Source organism: Siniperca chuatsi, linkage group LG9 (genome assembly GCF_020085105.1).
Source record: "Siniperca chuatsi isolate FFG_IHB_CAS linkage group LG9, ASM2008510v1, whole genome shotgun sequence".
Lineage (NCBI taxonomy): Eukaryota > Metazoa > Chordata > Actinopteri > Centrarchiformes > Sinipercidae > Siniperca > Siniperca chuatsi.
Window position 1 is genome coordinate 12,460,488 of NC_058050.1, and position 18,363 is coordinate 12,478,850.

General features: G+C 40.3%; 3 protein-coding genes across 6 annotated transcripts; 2 read left to right on the forward strand and 1 right to left on the reverse strand.

Annotated features, from left to right (window-relative positions):
- Positions 1-398: 398 nt before the first annotated feature.
- leng9 (leukocyte receptor cluster (LRC) member 9) lies at positions 399-7,812 on the reverse strand. 2 transcript variants are annotated; one of them, XM_044206910.1, is made up of 7 exons: positions 7,121-7,812; positions 5,386-5,479; positions 4,360-4,487; positions 3,892-4,218; positions 3,517-3,775; positions 2,369-2,492; positions 399-2,265 (listed from the first exon to the last, which is right to left on the reverse strand). In XM_044206910.1, exons 1-7 carry the CDS (start codon positions 7,251-7,253, stop codon positions 1,603-1,605), a joined length of 1,728 nt encoding a protein of 575 aa, XP_044062845.1. In that variant the 5' UTR covers positions 7,254-7,812; the 3' UTR covers positions 399-1,602. The 2 variants fall into 2 exon arrangements, with proteins under 2 accessions (XP_044062845.1, XP_044062844.1); XM_044206909.1 differs by having other exon boundaries at positions 2,366-2,492.
- Positions 7,813-7,830: 18 nt separating this feature from the next.
- flcn (folliculin) lies at positions 7,831-13,768 on the forward strand. Of its 3 annotated transcripts, none has more exons than XM_044206902.1 (12): positions 7,831-8,084; positions 8,259-8,471; positions 8,611-8,769; positions 8,875-9,096; positions 9,218-9,384; positions 9,483-9,574; positions 10,366-10,529; positions 10,923-11,036; positions 11,957-12,080; positions 12,217-12,342; positions 12,938-13,040; positions 13,143-13,768. In XM_044206902.1, the coding sequence occupies exons 2-12, from the start codon at positions 8,259-8,261 to the stop codon at positions 13,348-13,350; spliced, it is 1,692 nt and encodes a 563-aa protein (XP_044062837.1). In that variant the 5' UTR covers positions 7,831-8,084; the 3' UTR covers positions 13,351-13,768. The 3 variants fall into 3 exon arrangements, with proteins under 3 accessions (XP_044062837.1, XP_044062838.1, XP_044062836.1); XM_044206903.1 differs by having other exon boundaries at positions 8,611-8,757; XM_044206901.1 differs by having other exon boundaries at positions 8,611-9,096.
- Positions 13,769-15,276: 1,508 nt separating this feature from the next.
- zgc:174888 (uncharacterized protein LOC558116 homolog) lies at positions 15,277-18,124 on the forward strand. The gene is made up of 5 exons (XM_044208127.1): positions 15,277-15,829; positions 16,179-16,285; positions 16,551-16,622; positions 16,926-17,072; positions 17,334-18,124. Exons 1-5 carry the CDS (start codon positions 15,817-15,819, stop codon positions 17,685-17,687), a joined length of 693 nt encoding a protein of 230 aa, XP_044064062.1. The 5' UTR covers positions 15,277-15,816; the 3' UTR covers positions 17,688-18,124.
- Positions 18,125-18,363: the final 239 nt, after the last annotated feature.

Genomic DNA, 18,363 nt, shown 5'->3' on the forward strand with positions numbered 1-18,363 from the left:
TTTGTCTGCCATTGGAGAAAAGGGGGGCAGAGGCGAGTAAGCAAAGAGGGAGGGGGCGGCGTTAGTTTTTCTGTGTCACTGAAAGAGAGTGGGGGAAGGGAGGCAGGGAGATAATGCCAGCGAGGGAGCAAACAGTAGAGAGTCAGAGAGCATACTCACTGACTCATAAAGTCTATGTATAGTGTATGTATATATATGTATATATGTGTGTATGCATGTGTGTATATATCTGGGAGGAAAAGGGGAAAGAAGACAGGAAATTATATTATGTATGCAAGAGTTGTTCAGGGAGCGCTTACGCAGACTCCGTGTGTCTCTATGTTAGACCACAGTAACAGCAACAGTACCGCATCCAGGCCACCCATCACTGCACTGATAAAATATCACCACTCACAGGATTTAAAATAACCAGTTCAATATTTAATGTCCTCGACAATCTAGAAGTTACAGTTCACTGGAAAAGCATACAAAGTCATCGGTCTTGTGGAACACAGTCCATACAATATTCATATAAAACAGATTGTATAAATCATGGAATAATGAGCGGCAGAATACAACCACTTTGGTTAATTCATGGCTGTAAAGAAAACGTAATTTTTTCCCCTCATAAACAATTTATGACATATACATACGCCTTTATGGCAGGTGCATATGTCCTGTCTGTGTAGTTGTACACCTTGTTTGGCCCAACAGATAATAAATAGAGGAAAATAATTAACATTCTTTTTAAGGCATTTTTTATATATATATCTACAGCAGGTGATGTTTACACTGACAGATGATTTATACTGTGGGTTCCATTTCGACTAGAGCTGCAACTAATGTTGTGATTATCAATTAAACTGTTGATTATTTCCTCAATTAAAATTATTCATTTTGATCAATAAAATTTTAGGGAGAAAAAAGTCCAAGGTGATGTCTTCAAATTGGAGAAGCTAGAAGTACAGAATTTTTGTCTTTTACTTGACTAATCATTTCAGTTGTAATTCTGAAAATTGTATTAATTAGCAATTGTTACACTTGATAGTGTATTTTTATTTTCTATCAAATAAAGCCAACAAGAAAACTGATGAAACTTTGGATTATAACATGAAAAATAGACTTTGTGAAGTATAATTAATGTACTTCGCCCAATCTGTTTTTAGTCTTTATATTATTCTTTTCAGCCACGCAAAGTAAACATCTGTGCTTTTAGCAAGTTCTGGGTGTATTGTATCAGCTTGCATTATGAATTCCCTGTATTATTACCCTATGTAGACTACATTCATTTGTCATCTTGAAATTTAAGTGTAGTGGGACCACTGTATCCTTTTGCATCTTAATACAGTTTAGTATAATTGAACATAGTGTGTTTGCCATTGTGCCGCAGCCCTGCAGTTCAGTTTTACTCCCTTTAGGCCTTCCTATAAAAATGTATTTCACCAGTTTATCTTTAAAAGTGCATCTTATCTGAATTAACTTAAAAACTTAAAACACAGACATCAGACTTGGTTGATGAGGACACGTGGCTAGTGCAAATGTCAGAGGTAGTGCACCCAGTCGCACCTCTCTAGTATCAACATATGTATGTAGTGTGTGCGTGTGAAATGGCACACTCTTCTATCATCGAAGAGTTACTGTGCACACGGTCTCATAAAAACCATCTACTTTGGAACTGCCCATGGCACAAAGGTGTAAGGTGTTTACTGGCAGACGACCAAAATTCAAACCCTTCCCCACCTTCAGGTACCCCACCCCTTCAAAAATCCTGTCTCCCTCCTTGTCCTCTACCTTGGCCAGTGTGAGGTGGTAGCGCGGGTTGTAGGAGTCCCTGTGGAGCCAGCCCGCCTTCTTGTAGGCCTCCTGCAGGCCACTGTTGAGCTGCTGGAGGTGAAGCTGAGGCTGGGGGCCCAGGAACAGCACCTTCCCATTGAAATGCTTCAGCTTCACAGGGAAGGTCAGAGCCACCGGGGGGTTACGATCAAAATGGGCAAACCGTCGCAGGATCTCCCCAGCAGCGGCTACCTCAGCTGGGCCGGGCAGCACAAGGAGGCACAGGGTGACATGAAGCATGGAGGCGGTCTGCCAGTGAGGGGCAGAAGAGGGTAGAAGGGAGGTGATCTCCTCCTGCAGCTGCTGGAAAGAGGAGAGGATAGCGGGAGTGTTGGCTCTGAAGGTGATGAAATGAGTGGGTCGCTTCTTAGGGGGGCGACTGCCACGCGTCTCCTCTCTCTGCTCCAGAGGTGCTGATGGATTCTGACTGATGTTCAGGGCAGCGAGATAACTCTGTGTATAATAGAGCAGGGACATAACGACAATCACTGTGTTAAACATGACCGGTAATAGCAGAACAAGAATGTATTTCAGTGTGAATTGTATGGTTTACCACCGTAGCATCTTCATTGTCTTCCCAGCTTTCTTTCCATTCTGCCGAAGTCTCTTCCTCACCCTCCTCTTTTACGCTTGCTCCCTCTTTTTGGGATAAGGACATTTGGTCTGTTGAAGCCTCAAGTCTAAAATCAAAACAGGTGAGTAAAATTACTCAAGAGGCAGGAGAGCAAGATTGCTTTCATACAAGTCATACAACATACAATTTCCTAAATGTACAATGTTATGTCTTAAGGACACAGTGAAATAAAAAAAAAGTTCTAATCTTTTGTCCTTGTGGTAATTGCTTTGTTATCTATTGTTATATACCAAATATGTGTTAAAAATCTCTCTTTTCCTGTAAAATATTTAAATATTTTTGATGACTCATCTTGAACACAGGGGCATATGTGTTTCTCCAGTCAAATTGGGGCGACTAGCTAATCCGCCCATCATTTCAAACCACACTCGACCGTTAGCTCGGGGGCTTGTAGTAGCTAGCAGAGCAGAGTGTGGTGGAGAGTTAATTTATTCATTTCTACCTCATCCAGTCCTCATCAGCTCCATATTGCGATGCCATATTCGCTAAGCCAAGCACACTTTAATACAATCCAATCAAATGTGAAAGATCTGATTTAAATCATTCTCTTCTCAATAATATTATGTTTTAGAGCTGCAACGAATGTTTATTTTCATTATCGTTTAATCTACTATTTCATTTATAAAATGTCAGAAAATTTTGAAAAATGCCTGTTAGAATTCCCCACAGCCTGAGGTGATGTCTTCAAATGTCTTGTTTTGTCTGAACAACAGTCCAAAACTCACAGATATTCAGTTTACTATCATCTAAGAAATGCATCAAATCTTCACATTTGAAAAGCTGGAACCAGCAAAAGCTTGACATTTTTGCTTAAAAAAGAACTAAACTATTATTGGATTATCAAAACAGTTGCTAATCGACTAATGGTTGCAGCTCTATTCTGTTTCACTCAGAAATGCGTCCCATTGCAAAAGCTGAAGATGCTCTAACTTCTGTTTCACTGTGACTTTAAAGCTGTATTGAACAAACATGAGTATAAAACATGTAGACACTAAAAATGCTATTTTGTTGTGTACATGAGTTGCCATCTGTTCTCAGTTAAATTTAAAGGATGAACTTGAACACCAGACCTAATTGCAGCCTCCTCCTTAACACGTGCCCCTCGTGATTCCCATTGTTCCTGAGAAGTGTTTACTCTACACTTCGGAGCTGGTTGTGCTGAGTCACAGGTGTGAATATTCATCTCACTTGGCTTCTCTTCCTCCAGATGTGTGTTCTCGGTATGAGTACACTCCTCTGTTTCACTCTCTTCCTCCCGGACAGCAGGTGGCTGCTCCTCTGTTGTTTTTAAGAGGTCTTGTTGTTGCTCTTGGTCATCTGTGTTTATTTCTTGTGAAAGAAATGGTTATATTTGGTCAGGGTAAATTCTGTAGAGTGTACTGGCTTTTGTACATTTTGTGTATGTAAGTTTGTAGGTGGGGTAGCAATAAAGGGTCCTCTCTTACCCTTTACTTCCTCTTCCCTTCCAAAGGGGGGAGCCAGAGATTGACCGGTGGAGCCAAACACCCTGTCAGTCCTGCTGTGGCGGTCCCAGACGCGGTGCCTTCTGTAGGTGAAGTACTGGATCCTGTGTCTGGGCAGGGCCAGCTCAGCAGAGTAATCACAGTCGCAGGGGTTGGTGTCCCAGTTGAAATCATTGAAGGGACGCTCCAGCACTCCAAGGAAGCGATCCACATACCCAACTACAAATTCTGACGCATCCACCGACGGGTCCCACAGGATCCGAGAGATAACGTCATCTGCTGTGCGCATGCGAGGCTTTTTGTTCACCTCTGTGGGAGAATAAAATAGAAAAAATTGTTAAAACAGATTAATGTTGGGAAAAAGTGAGTCAATAAAAAAAAAAGTTTAATTGGCCTCTTAAGAGTATGTTGTCATTATCAGATGACATGGGAATCTAGCCAGATATGGACCTTTTGCCTCATTGTATTTTGGATTTGTTGCTTTGTTCACTTTCTTCTTGTGTTTTTCCATCTTTTCTCGATCCTGTTTGTCATCCTGATCAGGAGACACAGCCCCTGAATCATCTGTGGATGGGTCACTAAGAAAAAAGAGCAATAACAGTGGGAGAAATGTCAAAATATGCATGTGAAACATGACAAATGGGGGAAAAAAAGTCATGTAGCATATCTGAACTTTGTGCAGCACCCATATTTAGTCATGGTTAAGTGTCAGTCTCTGTCTGGTGAGCAATATGAGCAGTAATTAACAACACTAGAAATAAAAATACACATAACATACTTCTCAATTTCCAAAAAGACTATTTCTCTATAACCAGATAGCGCTTAGCAATAAGGAATTAACATTCAGGCAGCCATCAATTTAATGCTAGTAGTTGTGCTACAAAATTTTCAACCTCTTTAGTGTTGTTGTTAAATTAAGCAGAGGTAAAAAAAAAAAAAAAGACACTTCTGAAGAATCCTCTGTAACAACGTGGAGCTTAGCAATATGTAGTAAAAGGATAGGTTCACATTTTTTTGAGTCTGTCTTAGAACAATACTCACATGGCCATATATATAATGAAAGAATTATTGGTGGCTGAAATTATTACATAAGTAATTTTCACACAGAATGAGGATGAGGAGGAGTGGAGGAGTTTGGATTTTGTCCCCCATCACTATTCACATAGTGAAATTGCTTTAAGAAGGGATCTCTTGGCCCCCAGTATGGACAGGAGCAACAATTACAGCAACCAATAATACTTGCGGAGTACACAGGGGGCATGCGAGTATTGTTTTAACATGGGCTAAAAAAATGTGAACCTATCCTTTAACATTCAGGCAGCCATCTATTTAATGCTACCCTTTGTGCTACAGTAATTTGCAAATCCATTTAGTGTTGCAGTTACTAAAAATAAATTATGTACATGCCAACTAGGAAATTAAAAGTCATCCTTTATCCTGCTGGTAAGTTTGTTGAACAAGATAAGGCGAGCAGACCTGTGAGGCAAACGACATCTGTGGCCGAAACGGCACTTTCCCATCAGGAAAAACTGGCACACATTGACTCCATCCTCACCCCGTTCTGCTGACTCTGTCAATGATAGAGCAACAGAGTAAAAGAAAGAGTTAAAGTAAGCAGGACAGACATGTAATAAAACTGTAATGAAAGCCTGTACTGAAAGTGAGCAGCCTCACAAAAAGGGCTCTGCCTTTAAATTAAACTGAAGAAACACAGCAATGGCTGTTTAGGTCACTCAACAGGTTGCCTGCCCCATAATTCTGCTCCGATATATTGAGGGTCTCTTTCAGGTAAAAGAGTTCATGAAGTAAAACATCCAAAAACATGATCACCCAATTACTCAACAGCCTGACCCTGTCCAGACTGAAGTGAGGGCCCCACCAGACCTCTGAGAGAGACGATACAGGTATAAAGGAGAGTACACCCTGCTCGTTTATAGCAGTTTTCACTAACGCTGAAAATACCGACAACAGTATGGCAGGATGTTCTCAGAGTAGAGTGTTCACTGTTTACTTAAGCCAGCAAGATGGATAAATGAAAATATCAATAAACAGTATTATCTGAGATTCATACTTGGAGCAGGACATGAGATGATCTGTTTCTGCTGTTTGCTTCTGCATGTGTTTCCAGTACATAATAGAGTTGTGTCTCCTATATGAGCCTCCATGTCAGTGAGATATGTTTATGTGTGCCAGATCACAGATAGATGGTAAATACACAGACGTCAGGAAATATGTTCCCTAATCCCCTGCCCCTCAGCGTGTTGGACAACAAATCATATTTTACTACATTCATTTTGATCCTTATCTTAAGCAGGTCTAATACTACGATTAATAATTAAAATTAAAATAAATAAGTGATTAATCCCCAAGAGGAAACTGGCAGTGGAAAAAAAGATGTGTATACATGTATATTATATTTCCTCTCCAATACACTTCCAAAGAGAATTCATGTAACAGGTGGCAATGACATGCCCCAGAAGACTCAAATGTCAGCCAAATAGTTAGGATGTGGTTGCCTGTAAACACATACCACACACCCTGCATCCCTATTTCCAGATAGGAGGACTGGATGTGACTCACAGCCCAAATCCTTTATTTATTATCTTAATATCTGAGATAACTGCTTCCAGAAATAAGATCTCAGTACAATTGACTGGAAGTAATTGGGTAAAATAATATTTATGAAGCCCTTTATTCCTCGAAATGTTTAGATTTGAGCTCAGTGAAACAAGTGGGAGTAGATCAGACATACTGGATTTGGAGGTCAGATACAATACTCTTGACTCACTTCCTGACTCCTGACACTTTTCCAGAAGAGCAGGAAGGCATTAAATGAAAATGCTGACTGCTATTTCAGTGGTCCACTCCCTCATTCAGCTCCTCCTTTCATGGTAAGGGGTTCCAACCACATGGTAACATAACTAAGACCTTACCAGAACTCAAATTGCTCACAGTAACACAGAAATGCATCGCAGACTAAGGAATTTACAGAACTGACTACTTAGAAAGGATTCAGACTGATTTCAGTAATATGAGTTACTGGCAGGTCTATACTGTATAGAACAGTCTCTTCAATATGTGACACATTATATGGACTTACCTATAGTTATATAATGTCTCACGTGGAGTTAGTAGCCTCTGGAGACCAATTGTACAAACAGGAAACAGTTACTGTGTAACAGTATGTGTAAAACTAAATAGGGTGATTTACCTGCTGTGGCTTTTAGGGTGTCTTTACCACTGTTAATGTCAGCGGGGACCCCTGCCTCTGGACGGGGTGTGTCTGTCAAGTGGGTCCCATCATCACTCTGGTTCTCTGGTCCTCCTAATCCGTCTGATGCCATGGCCAAATCTATCCTTTAAAAGGCAATTTTACTTTTAAAAAAAGTCTGCTGTGTCACTGTGGTGTTTGCTGCTACACTTTTAGCTTTGTTTGACCTGACAGAATAACAAAGGAAAACCGGGCACTCCTAAAACTGGAAAATTGAGCTCTCAACACTAACTTAGCTAATGCGGAAGTGGTAGGTTAACGTTGAATAATATTAACGTTACGACTTTTTCGAAATTCAACAACTCCTAGAAACAAATAATCGTCATATTTAGATAATACATTAAGTATTTGACATACTAACAGTAGGAGCAAACGATTCTGATTATTTTTCGCCCTTTGACCATGAGTTTGTTAGCTCAGAGGGAATCATGGGTAATGTAGTTTTTATTTGTCTTCCGTCGAAAAATGCCTTGTGGAAACATTACATTAAGCCCGATATTAGCAAATACATCTGCTGTTTGCTGAATTTCTCATCGCTTAATAAATACTTGAGACATTTTCGACTCAACGGTTAAAACTGAGGAAAAAGTAGCGCAGCTAAATGCCATGCGTCATTTGAGCTCGAGCGTGTGACTCTGCGTCACATGACATGCTCTGTATTGCCAGCTAGGAGCTGCACAGAAGGAAAACAGAACCAGAAAGGTGTAGAAAAACTAAATCTGAGGCACTGAGAATCATGGATTTTGGAAAAACGGCCTCAATGAAGAATTGAGTTTGTTTTATATCACTATTTTAATATGCTGCTTTTTATATAACGGCTTTTTGGACGTCGCGATCAATGAATGTCCTTTTCTGAAGTAGCATTGAGCACCAGTCAGTTGTTGAACTTTGCTCTGTGCTGAAGGTAAGACTATCTGATATTATCAGTTGTAATGACCATATCTTAACCCTAGTGTAACCTAGTAATGTCAGTGATTGACCAGAAACAGATGTTGTTATGAACTGCTTGTTAATGCTCACATCAAACTCAAACATAAGCACAATAAACATTTGAAAACACTTGTTTTCTCTCTTACAGATGAATGCTCTGGTTGCTCTGTGTCACTTCTGTGAGCTCCACGGCCCTCGGACATTGTTTTGCACTGAGGCACTGCACCCTCCATCTCCATCCCCTTCATCCCAGGCAGGTGTCCCAGTGCATGGGGACAGGGACCGAGATGGTGACCGGGAAGGTGAAGGTCTGACCATGAGGGCCAACAGCTCGGCCACACAGAGAGGAGAAATGTGTGACGTGAGTGGAGCTCAACTCACTATGAGCTTATCAGAAACTTGCCTCCATTTGAACTGAGCCACCCTTCTTTCTACCTGTCAGTCCATAGTCCTGTCATCAGTCTCAAAGTACTAATTTTCCTCTTCTCCTTGCCTCATAGGGATGTCGATCTCTTCCTGCATCTCACCCAGGCTTTATGAGCATTGATGATGAAACAGGCATACGCTTCCTGAGCCACCAGCATCCCAGACAGCCACAGCTGTTCAGCGTGGTCCGCCAAGCCTGCGTACGCAGCCTCAGCTGTGAGGTAAACAGTGACGTATGTATGTGTATGTCACACGTCTCATGCACAAATGAACCAATTTTCTCATTCCTCCATCACCACATATACTTCCACCTATTATCTCTCTGTCTGTCTCGTCAGGTGTGTCCCGGCCGTGAAGGGCCAATTTTCTTTGGAGATGAACAACACGGTTTTGTGTTCTCGCACACCTTTTTTATCAAAGACAGCCTCGCCAGGGGCTTCCAGCGCTGGTACAGTATTGTCATGGTAGCAATGGACAGGATCTACCTTATCAACTCCTGGCCTTTCCTGTTACGCCACCTTAGACTCACTATACAGAGCCTTCAAAGCACAGCCCTCAAGGTAGGGTGCACACATGGATACTACATGCCTTTATTCAGTTTTCTCCAATAGAAACATGAATTTTTCCACAGGCATGTATCTATTAGGGCACCTAATGTCTTGGTACTGTACTTTCCATCAGGTGTTTGACAATGAACAAGGAGTTTGTCCCCAGCGAGCAGTGAGGATGAACAGTGTCTTCTCACCTGCAGTTTTCCCACACCAAAGGAGTGGCAATGCAGCCCGATCACTAACTTCTCTTACCCAGCATCCCAACCTCTGGGCCAGCCTGCACTCCTCCTTTAGCTGGTGAGTCAATATACTGTCAGTCCCACTATGTGCTACTGTATTTTTCCATGTAATCCATTTTCTTGACATGTGGATTTGTGTTTTCACATTGTCTCCAGGCTGCTGAAGGCCTGTGGTAGCCGTCTGACAGAGAAGCTGCTGGAGGGAGCCCCCACTGAGGACACACTGGTGCTCATAGAGAGACAGACAGGTAGACACATTGTCCTTAATTTAACAGGATGATTTTTTAAACTATTCTGTAAGGCAAACTTTTGTTTTTACCTGTTCAAGAAAAACTGTGACATAAAGCAAAAAAAGGAAAGATCATTTATCTGTGCAGTGCTTCAACACGTCTTGCCTTCCAGTCAATGTTTGGCCTCTTGATGGAGGATGATATCACCAGATGTCATGTGCTTGCACAGTGTGCTTTGGTTTTATCATCAGTCTGAAAAGTCTTCTGTGAGAGTCTGATTCACTGGGTCAGTGCAGAGACCAGAAAAACAAAGTGATTCACTCAACCATTTTACCCTTTCCAGAAAGGGTTTACACAATTATTAGTCAAGATTTAGAAAGTGATTAAAAGATTTAGATATTTCCAAGTCCAGCGAGGGTCTTAGGTTGTGGAATTTTAATACCCCGTTCCCTCATATTAATATTGTAAGTAATTAAACTTTATTTCCGTAGCACTTTTAAAATCACAGTTACCAAGGGAATAACAAATACAAATTAAATACAACACAAGGAACTATTAAAATCATCAATAATAAGAAATATTAAAGTAGTACAAATAAAAATGCCAATTTGTACAAATAGGTTAAAAAAAGTGTGTGGGGGTGGTGGGGGGGGTGTACAGTTTTTTGGTTTGGAAATAGAAGATAATATATAGAGCCGGCCCTTTGTAATAATTTCCTGTGGAATTCCCCGACATTCATAACAAACCTCAGCTTGAAAACAATTTGTCATCGCTATTTCTGTTTTTGTGTCATTCTCTGTGTCCAAAAGAGCAAGAGGAGGAAATGAGCTGCTGGGAGGGAGCAGAAGGAGGCGGTTCCAAGTCACAGCGGCACCAATCGGAGAGCGAGCTGGGCCACGACTTCCTGTTTGATGATGCAAAATTAGATGAATTACCTGGTCCAAAATTTAGGTCACTGAGGCATTTAAGACAGGTAAAGTTGGGTACTTTTTGAGCTTGTCATTTTGTCGTTCATTAACTATTGTAAGTTAAAAGAAAACTGAAAAAGAAAGGAGATTAAAAGCTCAATTGCAATATTTCCTCAACCGTCGACAAAGGAGAGTATTACATACACAGTTTTTGCTAGAATTGATAGCTTCATGGCATTAATCTGATACATTTTAGTTAATTCACATTTTTCAAGGAATTTGTCATTTTACAACACAAGGCAACACAATGAAATTAAAGTTGTAGCCCCCTTCACGCTACACAAAGAACATATATACAATTATTTAAAATTAGAATAGAATAATAATTACAATAATTACATTAGCTCACATACTGTGCCTGTGAGCTGTCGTACATCACTGTCTGATTTGTTCTGCAGGTACTCGGGGCTGCTGAGTTTCGTCAGCTAGTGTGGCACGTGCTCATGGGAAATCAGGTCATATGGAGAGGCGCAGACCCCAGGCTCATCCAATCAGCTTTTACAGTGCTCAAGGTACTCTACTACTGTATCCCTTTCTGCCTCGTTAGGAGAGACAGTGTCATTATGATGCGGGTAAATATAAATTAGGACAAGCGGTAACATCTGTGGGGGTCCTCATCAGATGAGCCATGGTATAAATAATGTGTCTTTAGTTAAAAGCAGCGTAGTATAACATAATTGTAACTCTTACAATCATCTAACATTAAACACTTACGTTTCATGTTATGATTAATTAAAAATTACTAATACCTTCTTATAAAATATTCTTGATGTTATGCAAACTGATTACAATTGATTGGATTTCAGTTATTTCTCAATAAAGATATTTTTGTTCATACATTTTTGGTTTTTTTTTTCTAACTTCTAGTTCTTGCCTGAACACATATTATTGTTTATGCAACTATTACACGCCTTGAATTTTTCTTTGCCTGTACATGCTTCCCTCACCTGTCTTTGCAACAAGATAGAGCATGTAACTGTTTTCATTATACAATTATTGTTCCTTTTTACTGTTGAAATGTATTTGAGTGTAGTTTTTTGTTATCACTTTGATATTGTTTTTAATATTGTTTTTAGTAATTGTAACTGATTACAATTACATAGCTGTATGTTTTCTGATACTTCGCAGTACTTTTTCAACAGCAGACATTTTGACTTGTCATAGTAGGAAAAGCACAGCTGTTACTAATAACATTAACGATGGCTCCGTTCTATTCCAGTGTCCCAGTGAGTGTGACAGTAAGGCAGCACGAACAACACCAGGACCCTGAAACTGAAGCAGCTAAATGGAATTCAGCTGTCATTAATTTTATTATTTACACCTGTGCTTTTCCTACTGTGACATGTCAAAATGTCATCTATGAAAAAGGCCTATCAGCCAGCCATCATGTTTATAATCTGAATCTCTGTCCTGTTTCCCATCATCCCATCAGTCTTTGGTCCCAGTAGGCTGTGTGCGTTCTGTGCCATACAGTGCTCAGTATGAGGAAGCCTACAAGTGCAACTTCCTGGGTCTCAGCCCAGATGTGCCTATTCCAACCCACGTCAGCTCCTCAGGTACAAGAGAGTCTGTAGACTCACACTGTGATAGATTACCGTATGAAACCTCAAAGAGAACTGCTGTTACAAACTGTAGGCTTCTACATACAGGTCATATCGTGTTGATTTTACCTTCCTTTTGTTTGTCCTGTAGAGTTTTCAGTGCTGGTGGATGTCAGTTCAGAGAGGAGCTGTCAGATCTCAGCCATGGGTGAAGACGATATCTCCTCACTTTATCAGTTCACCATCAGCAGTGCCAACACACAGCCCACAGACAGGGGTGAGTGCACATACCTGAGTTTATAAATAGTCACTGTAGGTTTGCTGCCACTTTCAATGTCAAAAATATGCACTCCTTTGCCTCTTGGTTAAACCTAAAAAGCAAAGAGTGCATATCTTTGCCAACACTGCACTTAAACTAATTTATTTATTTTATTTAATCACAGAAAATATTTTGACATTTTTGATCATTATTTGGATCTGAATCTGCATCCAAGTGATGGGTCATGTGGGCCAGTTCTTTTTCATTTAAGTAAGAGCAGAAGTGAATGAGAAAATAGCGAAAATGTTCAGCCATCCCATTGTCCTATCCCACAATGTTAAGGAATCCTTAAAAAAGAAAAATACAGGATCTTGATCCACATGGAAGTACCTGTTTCTTGGCCCATAGCCTATCTTCCTACCATCTTCCATTCAAAACTGTTCTGCCAGAAAGTTTTTGAGATAACACATGGACAAAACGGACCACCTTTGTTTGAGGTATTTAAGTTAGCAGGAAACATGTGAAGGCCAACTTTTAAAAAAGGTTGTACTTAGAACTATAGAAAAATGGTCATGTGAGAAACTGTCAGACAATGTTTGTCCTCTTTTTCCAGGTCCCACGTTATTGAACAAGCTTGAGGTGGCCCTGTCTAATGAGAACTTGTCTGTGGATGTCGTATCTCACTGCCTGTTGTGTCTGAAGGAAGAGTGGATGAAGTGAGTAAAATTAATTCTTAATATGAAGCCCACCTGGGTATAAGTAAGATTTAACCATTTTGCATACGAAAGCCTTTTCATAGCCAAATCTCTCGCTTTCAGTAAAGTCAAAGTGCTGTTCAAGTTCTCCAAAGTGGATGGGCGGGGGAGGGAGGACACCCAGAAGGTTTTGGCCCTCCTCGGCACCACAGGGCCGGGCGAGGAGGACAACGTCAGGCTGCTCAAGTTCTGGATGACTGGACTCAGCAAAACCTACAAGAGTCATTTAATGACAGCCGTCCGAGGAGGGGAGAGGAGCCCCAGCCAGTGACAAAGAGAGATGAAGGATAATGAAGTAGAGAGCTAAAGAAAAGGGGGCTGAAAAGAGGGGGAATACTAAAGAAAGGAAAGTGAAAGCAAGAATCTTTTCAGAATTTTTTTAACTGTTCGGGACTTTCAGTGGAATGAAAGAGGAATGTGAATGGATGACAGAAATGCTTTGGCTCATCCATTATTGTCTTTTTAAGTAATGAGAAATCTACTGTTTCTAACCCTGATTATTATCCTGCACAGATTAACACATTGAGTCAGTTTGGATAATGTATCAGGGCTTTTGTTTGTCAAAGGGAATTATTGTAAAAGGCCTATTCATACTAATATGCGAAGTTTAACTTATTACAAAAAGACTTTGCACTTTGTTTACTATTTTGTTGATGTTTTAAAATGAAATAAATTAATGTGAACACTCACTCTGACGTCCTTTTTTTAAAAATTCTACAATTGGCTCCATCTTGTGGCGAATATAAAGAATAAAGAGGGAGTGAGAGCGAATTGGAGGAGGAGAGCAGCATTTCCCTGCCAGCTCCCACTCACTTGTTTGAGTGGCTGACAGCCAACAAGTCTCAAGTGGTGTAAGACAACACTTTTAAGGTTTTCTGGTGTCCTGAAATGTACAAAACGGTTGCATAACAAGGCCTCGTTCCAGTACGGCCGACCACATCAGCAGGATTTTGGCTTCTTAATGAGCCAGTCACACACTGATCCACTAAAAAGCTGAGCCTGTTGCTTTGCTGAAGATTGCAGACTTCAGTCAATACAATTCAGCAACATACAGCTTTGTTTAAATTGCGGGGGGTGCTTTTTTCCCTTGAATTGTGTAGAAATCAGTGCATAATTTGTAGGACATTACAAGGAAAAATGAATTTGTAAAATATTCGGATTGACTAGCTTTCCTTGTAAAATGGATCTACTTCTCAACATCGCTAGTATGCTACTGTGTCCTAAAAGAGTTTTACTTTTTTGTTGTTATGCTTTTCTTTGTCTAACTCAAATCTGGATTTCATTTTGCAAGTTCCACAAAATAGAAACATAAACATAATTTCCAGCAGCCCCACAAATTAGTTACATATTTACTTCCCTCAATATGCAAGCAATGTATGAAACAGGAAGACAGCACGATGACTGGATATTTATACCCGTCATTAAAACACATAGTATAGGCGGAGTAGAGGTTTCGAGTTGATGATGCCTCAGGAAGCATTAATGCTTTGCTTGTGGTGAGGCTGCTGCTGAACAGAGATGGAACTTTGGGAAACTGTCTTGCTGCTTCAATTGGCTTGTGTCCAAGAAAAGGAAACTCAGCTGAACAATTCCTCTTGACACGAAGAAACAACTTTATACTTCTTTCCTTTCATTAGTAATGAACACTTCCCCTGACATCTAACACTAAAACCAAAATAACAGTAATGCTTCACATAACCTGAGGGGACAGAACAACACATTACAGACACAATGATGACAGCTGTGCACAATATTAGACATCACAATTGCACCATCCACCTCTGTGGAACCGATTTTTAACTAATGATCACAGAAAGCTTTCACACATGGAATGACTTGCAGGTTCTGGCAATGTAGTGTTGCAATCCTGTTTGTCAGTTTTTCAAGGAATGTGATTTTTGATTTATAAAAAAAAAAAAAAGAAGGTCATGTGATGATTAAGCAGGATGATATTGCGCACTGACTGGAGGGATAACGACCAGCGGATCCACAGGCACAGAGGTGTGGGGGAGAGTCCAAATGAAAAACATACGCTCCAACTGCATGACTAAGCCTCCTTGGGCCTGGTTTGGAGGGGGAGGATAGGGGTAAGAGGGTGGGTGTCAGGGAATGTAGGGGAGCAGGGGGAGGGGGCCGGGTCAGTCAATAGTGAGGTAAAACGTGTGGCGGTGGGAGGGGCGGAGACTTAAAGGGAGCAGACAAGCAATCCAGCATAGCACTTTCACTTTGAGCGGACTGAGGATACACAGTGTGGCCAGAGGGAGAGATAGAGAAGAGGAGGCCAGTGTCTCTCCCGCTTTATCCATTAACCAGTTTCGAGGGAGTGGGGAGTGATTCAAATTAGGCTGTTCAGGAAGCTTCTAGGTCAGTAGTGAAAGGGAGAAAGGGAAAGGGAAAGAGATATAGTAAAAACAAAAAAAGCTTTCATGCAGCCACACAGGCTTAAGTGGGAAAATCCAAAGTGAGAGAGCAGGATGGCGTGAGAGGATAAATAAGGCATTTTTTGGAAAGTACAAAAGGGACTCAAATGGAAGGAATGTAAAAGGGATGTCAGCAAGAAGACTAAATATCAAGCCGTGAAGGAGAAGACACAGCAGAGTACTCTGTGTCAAAGACCTCAAGAAACCACAGAGGAGGAAACTTTGCCTTTCCCAGACTGACACAGAAACCCGCTTGCAGAGTGATTGCCGTCAACAAGAGAAATGGAGAAGTGTCCATTCTTAGAAAGATAAAAAGGATGTCACTGCCAGGTGAGGAACAAGAATTAAGAGCATGTTAATTCTTTTTGCAAACTTTATTTTTAAAGTCTGTAGGAAAATAATGGAAAATATAACAGGTCGAGTTTAATCGGTGAATTGAAACTGATTTGCTGTGTCACTTTGTGTGGCAAAATAACATTTCCGGTGTCTTAATTCAATTAGAGCTGTTGCAACAACAGACCATGTTTCATGTTTTTCTGCAAAATAGCTAATTGAGGCAGGAAATGATGTAATGTTTCTTAGTGGGTATGCAGTTTGAACAAGCTACAAACCACAGAAAGTTTCCAGCAATTATCTGAATGTGTTCTGTCTCTTTCCTTCTTACTCATGCCTCAAACAGTTTTGCTGTTGCTATCACTCTTGACTGTCCAATGTGGTGGATGTGACTTTGACTGGGAAGGTGTGAAAAACATAAAAACGACTATCGACTCTAATCCATCTGGATTTGTAAGTTAACATTTTTTGACTTTGTTTAGGATTTGATGTGTTTCTAAAGTGAAAACCATCCTCTCTGTTGGAACAATATTTGTTCTTACCAAATGTATTTACTATGCTTTAAAGAATACAATCACTTGTTATTGACTGTCTTCAGTTAGTTGGTATAAACTATACTATAGTTCAGTATAGTGATCATTACAGTAAAAATGCTAACTTATTTCATCATCTGTGGGTTTATTCTCATCTTTTTCTTTGCTTTTGTCTTCTCTTCCAGCGGACAGTATTTCCTAAAGATTACTATGTAGTGCACCACTACACAAAAAGCATGCTCTGTAACACTGATGAGGTGAGTTCCTTATCAGATAAAAAGGGGAAGTGAGGTTTGATGTGCAATAAATAAGTCATACATCAGATTTGTCCTGAAAGACTTTTTTGTTTCTTTAACAGGATAATCATTAGCTTTTGCCTAATCTTCAGCTACTGTAACTGGCCTTGTAAATGCTTGGTTTAGCAAAAGATTGTTGTACCACGTAGCCAGGAGTCTCGCTTGTAATTGAGCAATTGATGTGGTTCTTGTGGTGATTCGTCTCGTGTTTTGCAAGCTAAACCTAACTTTGGGGATGTTGTGTTGCTCTACCCTTCCCTGCAGTGTTGTGTGTTCCCTGCTGCGATAGTCCTCCTGGATTCCTGGCATGTGCTTCTCAGAAACCTCTGGGATGAGCACCTAAATCACTCCTTAATCCTCGATCTCAAACTGACACTGGATAAAATTATAAAAAGGAACAAAAATACAGAGGTAGGGTTTTCTTGCAAATATACCTTGCAATAATGGCTTATTATTTGTCTTGCTTTACTCTGGTAAAGAAAGTTTAACTTTAAAATACATCCCTTGAATGCAAAAAAGGCCACAACTTATCTTTGGTTATTTGACATGTGGTTGGTCAATTCAAGTTTCAAACATGAATTTATGTAAAAGTTCTGTAATAAGAGTTGTGCTCCTGAAAGCTTCTTACCTTCGACTGTAAATCTTTATTTGTTCCTTGTTTCCTTGTCACAGAGGTTCCAGGAGGAGACGGACCTGGCCCAATTCTCCACATTATCCTCCTCTCCTGAAGAACTCCTCAAGCTAACGTCAGAACTTTTCGCTCGATGGCTCAATGTTGGGTGCTTACCTTCTATAGAAACTTGTACCCTGCCCACTTTTCCCTCCTCTGTGGAGAGGAAGGACTACAGTCCATCAAGGGCCAGACTCTTAACCACCCGAGCTATCAGCAGTGTGGAGGAAGGACAGCCTGACAAGATGATAGACATTACACAGCCGCTGTCCAATGGCGGCCCTCCATCCCTATCGTATTACGCTTCTGTCTGGAGCCCCTTGCTATTCAGACTCTACTGGTGGCTGTTGCCATAGTTACTAAAAAAGGATCTTTTTGATAATGCACACAAAATGCAAGACATTTCCTGGCACTGAATGTTTGTTTTCTTATATTTGTGTCTTTGTGTTTTAATGCAGTAAGCTTTGTTAATATGAAGTGACATGCACAGGTTGCATTTAAGTCCAAAGTTAGTTCACATAGCTAAGTTCACTGTCCAACAATGTTCTTAACAACTGATATCACACATATAAACGTATAGCCATCCTCTCTAGAGCAAGCCACAAGCTCCAGCTAGCTATGCTCTTTATGCTAACAAGAGATAAATGCTGAGCAAGCCAATGCACATAAGCCATTGTCTATTGATGTGGAATTCATCACTGTTTACAATGAATGTTATGTAAATGTAAGATATTACAGTCTATGGACGTTTACTTTTGTACATAGTTGTAAATTAAAGCCATTTAGATATATACTTTTTTTTTGGTTTAACTTACCATAATATATAATATACCAAGAGTTGTAAGTTATATTTATTGTGGTCTTGTGCTGTTTGTCATCGGTGATGGAAAGTAACCTAAGTACATTTAATCAAGTACTGTACTTAAGTAGGCTACAATTTTGAGATACTTGTACATACTTTATTTAAGTATTTCCATTTTATGCTCCTTGCTATTTCTACTCCACTACATTTCAGAGGGAAATATTGTACTT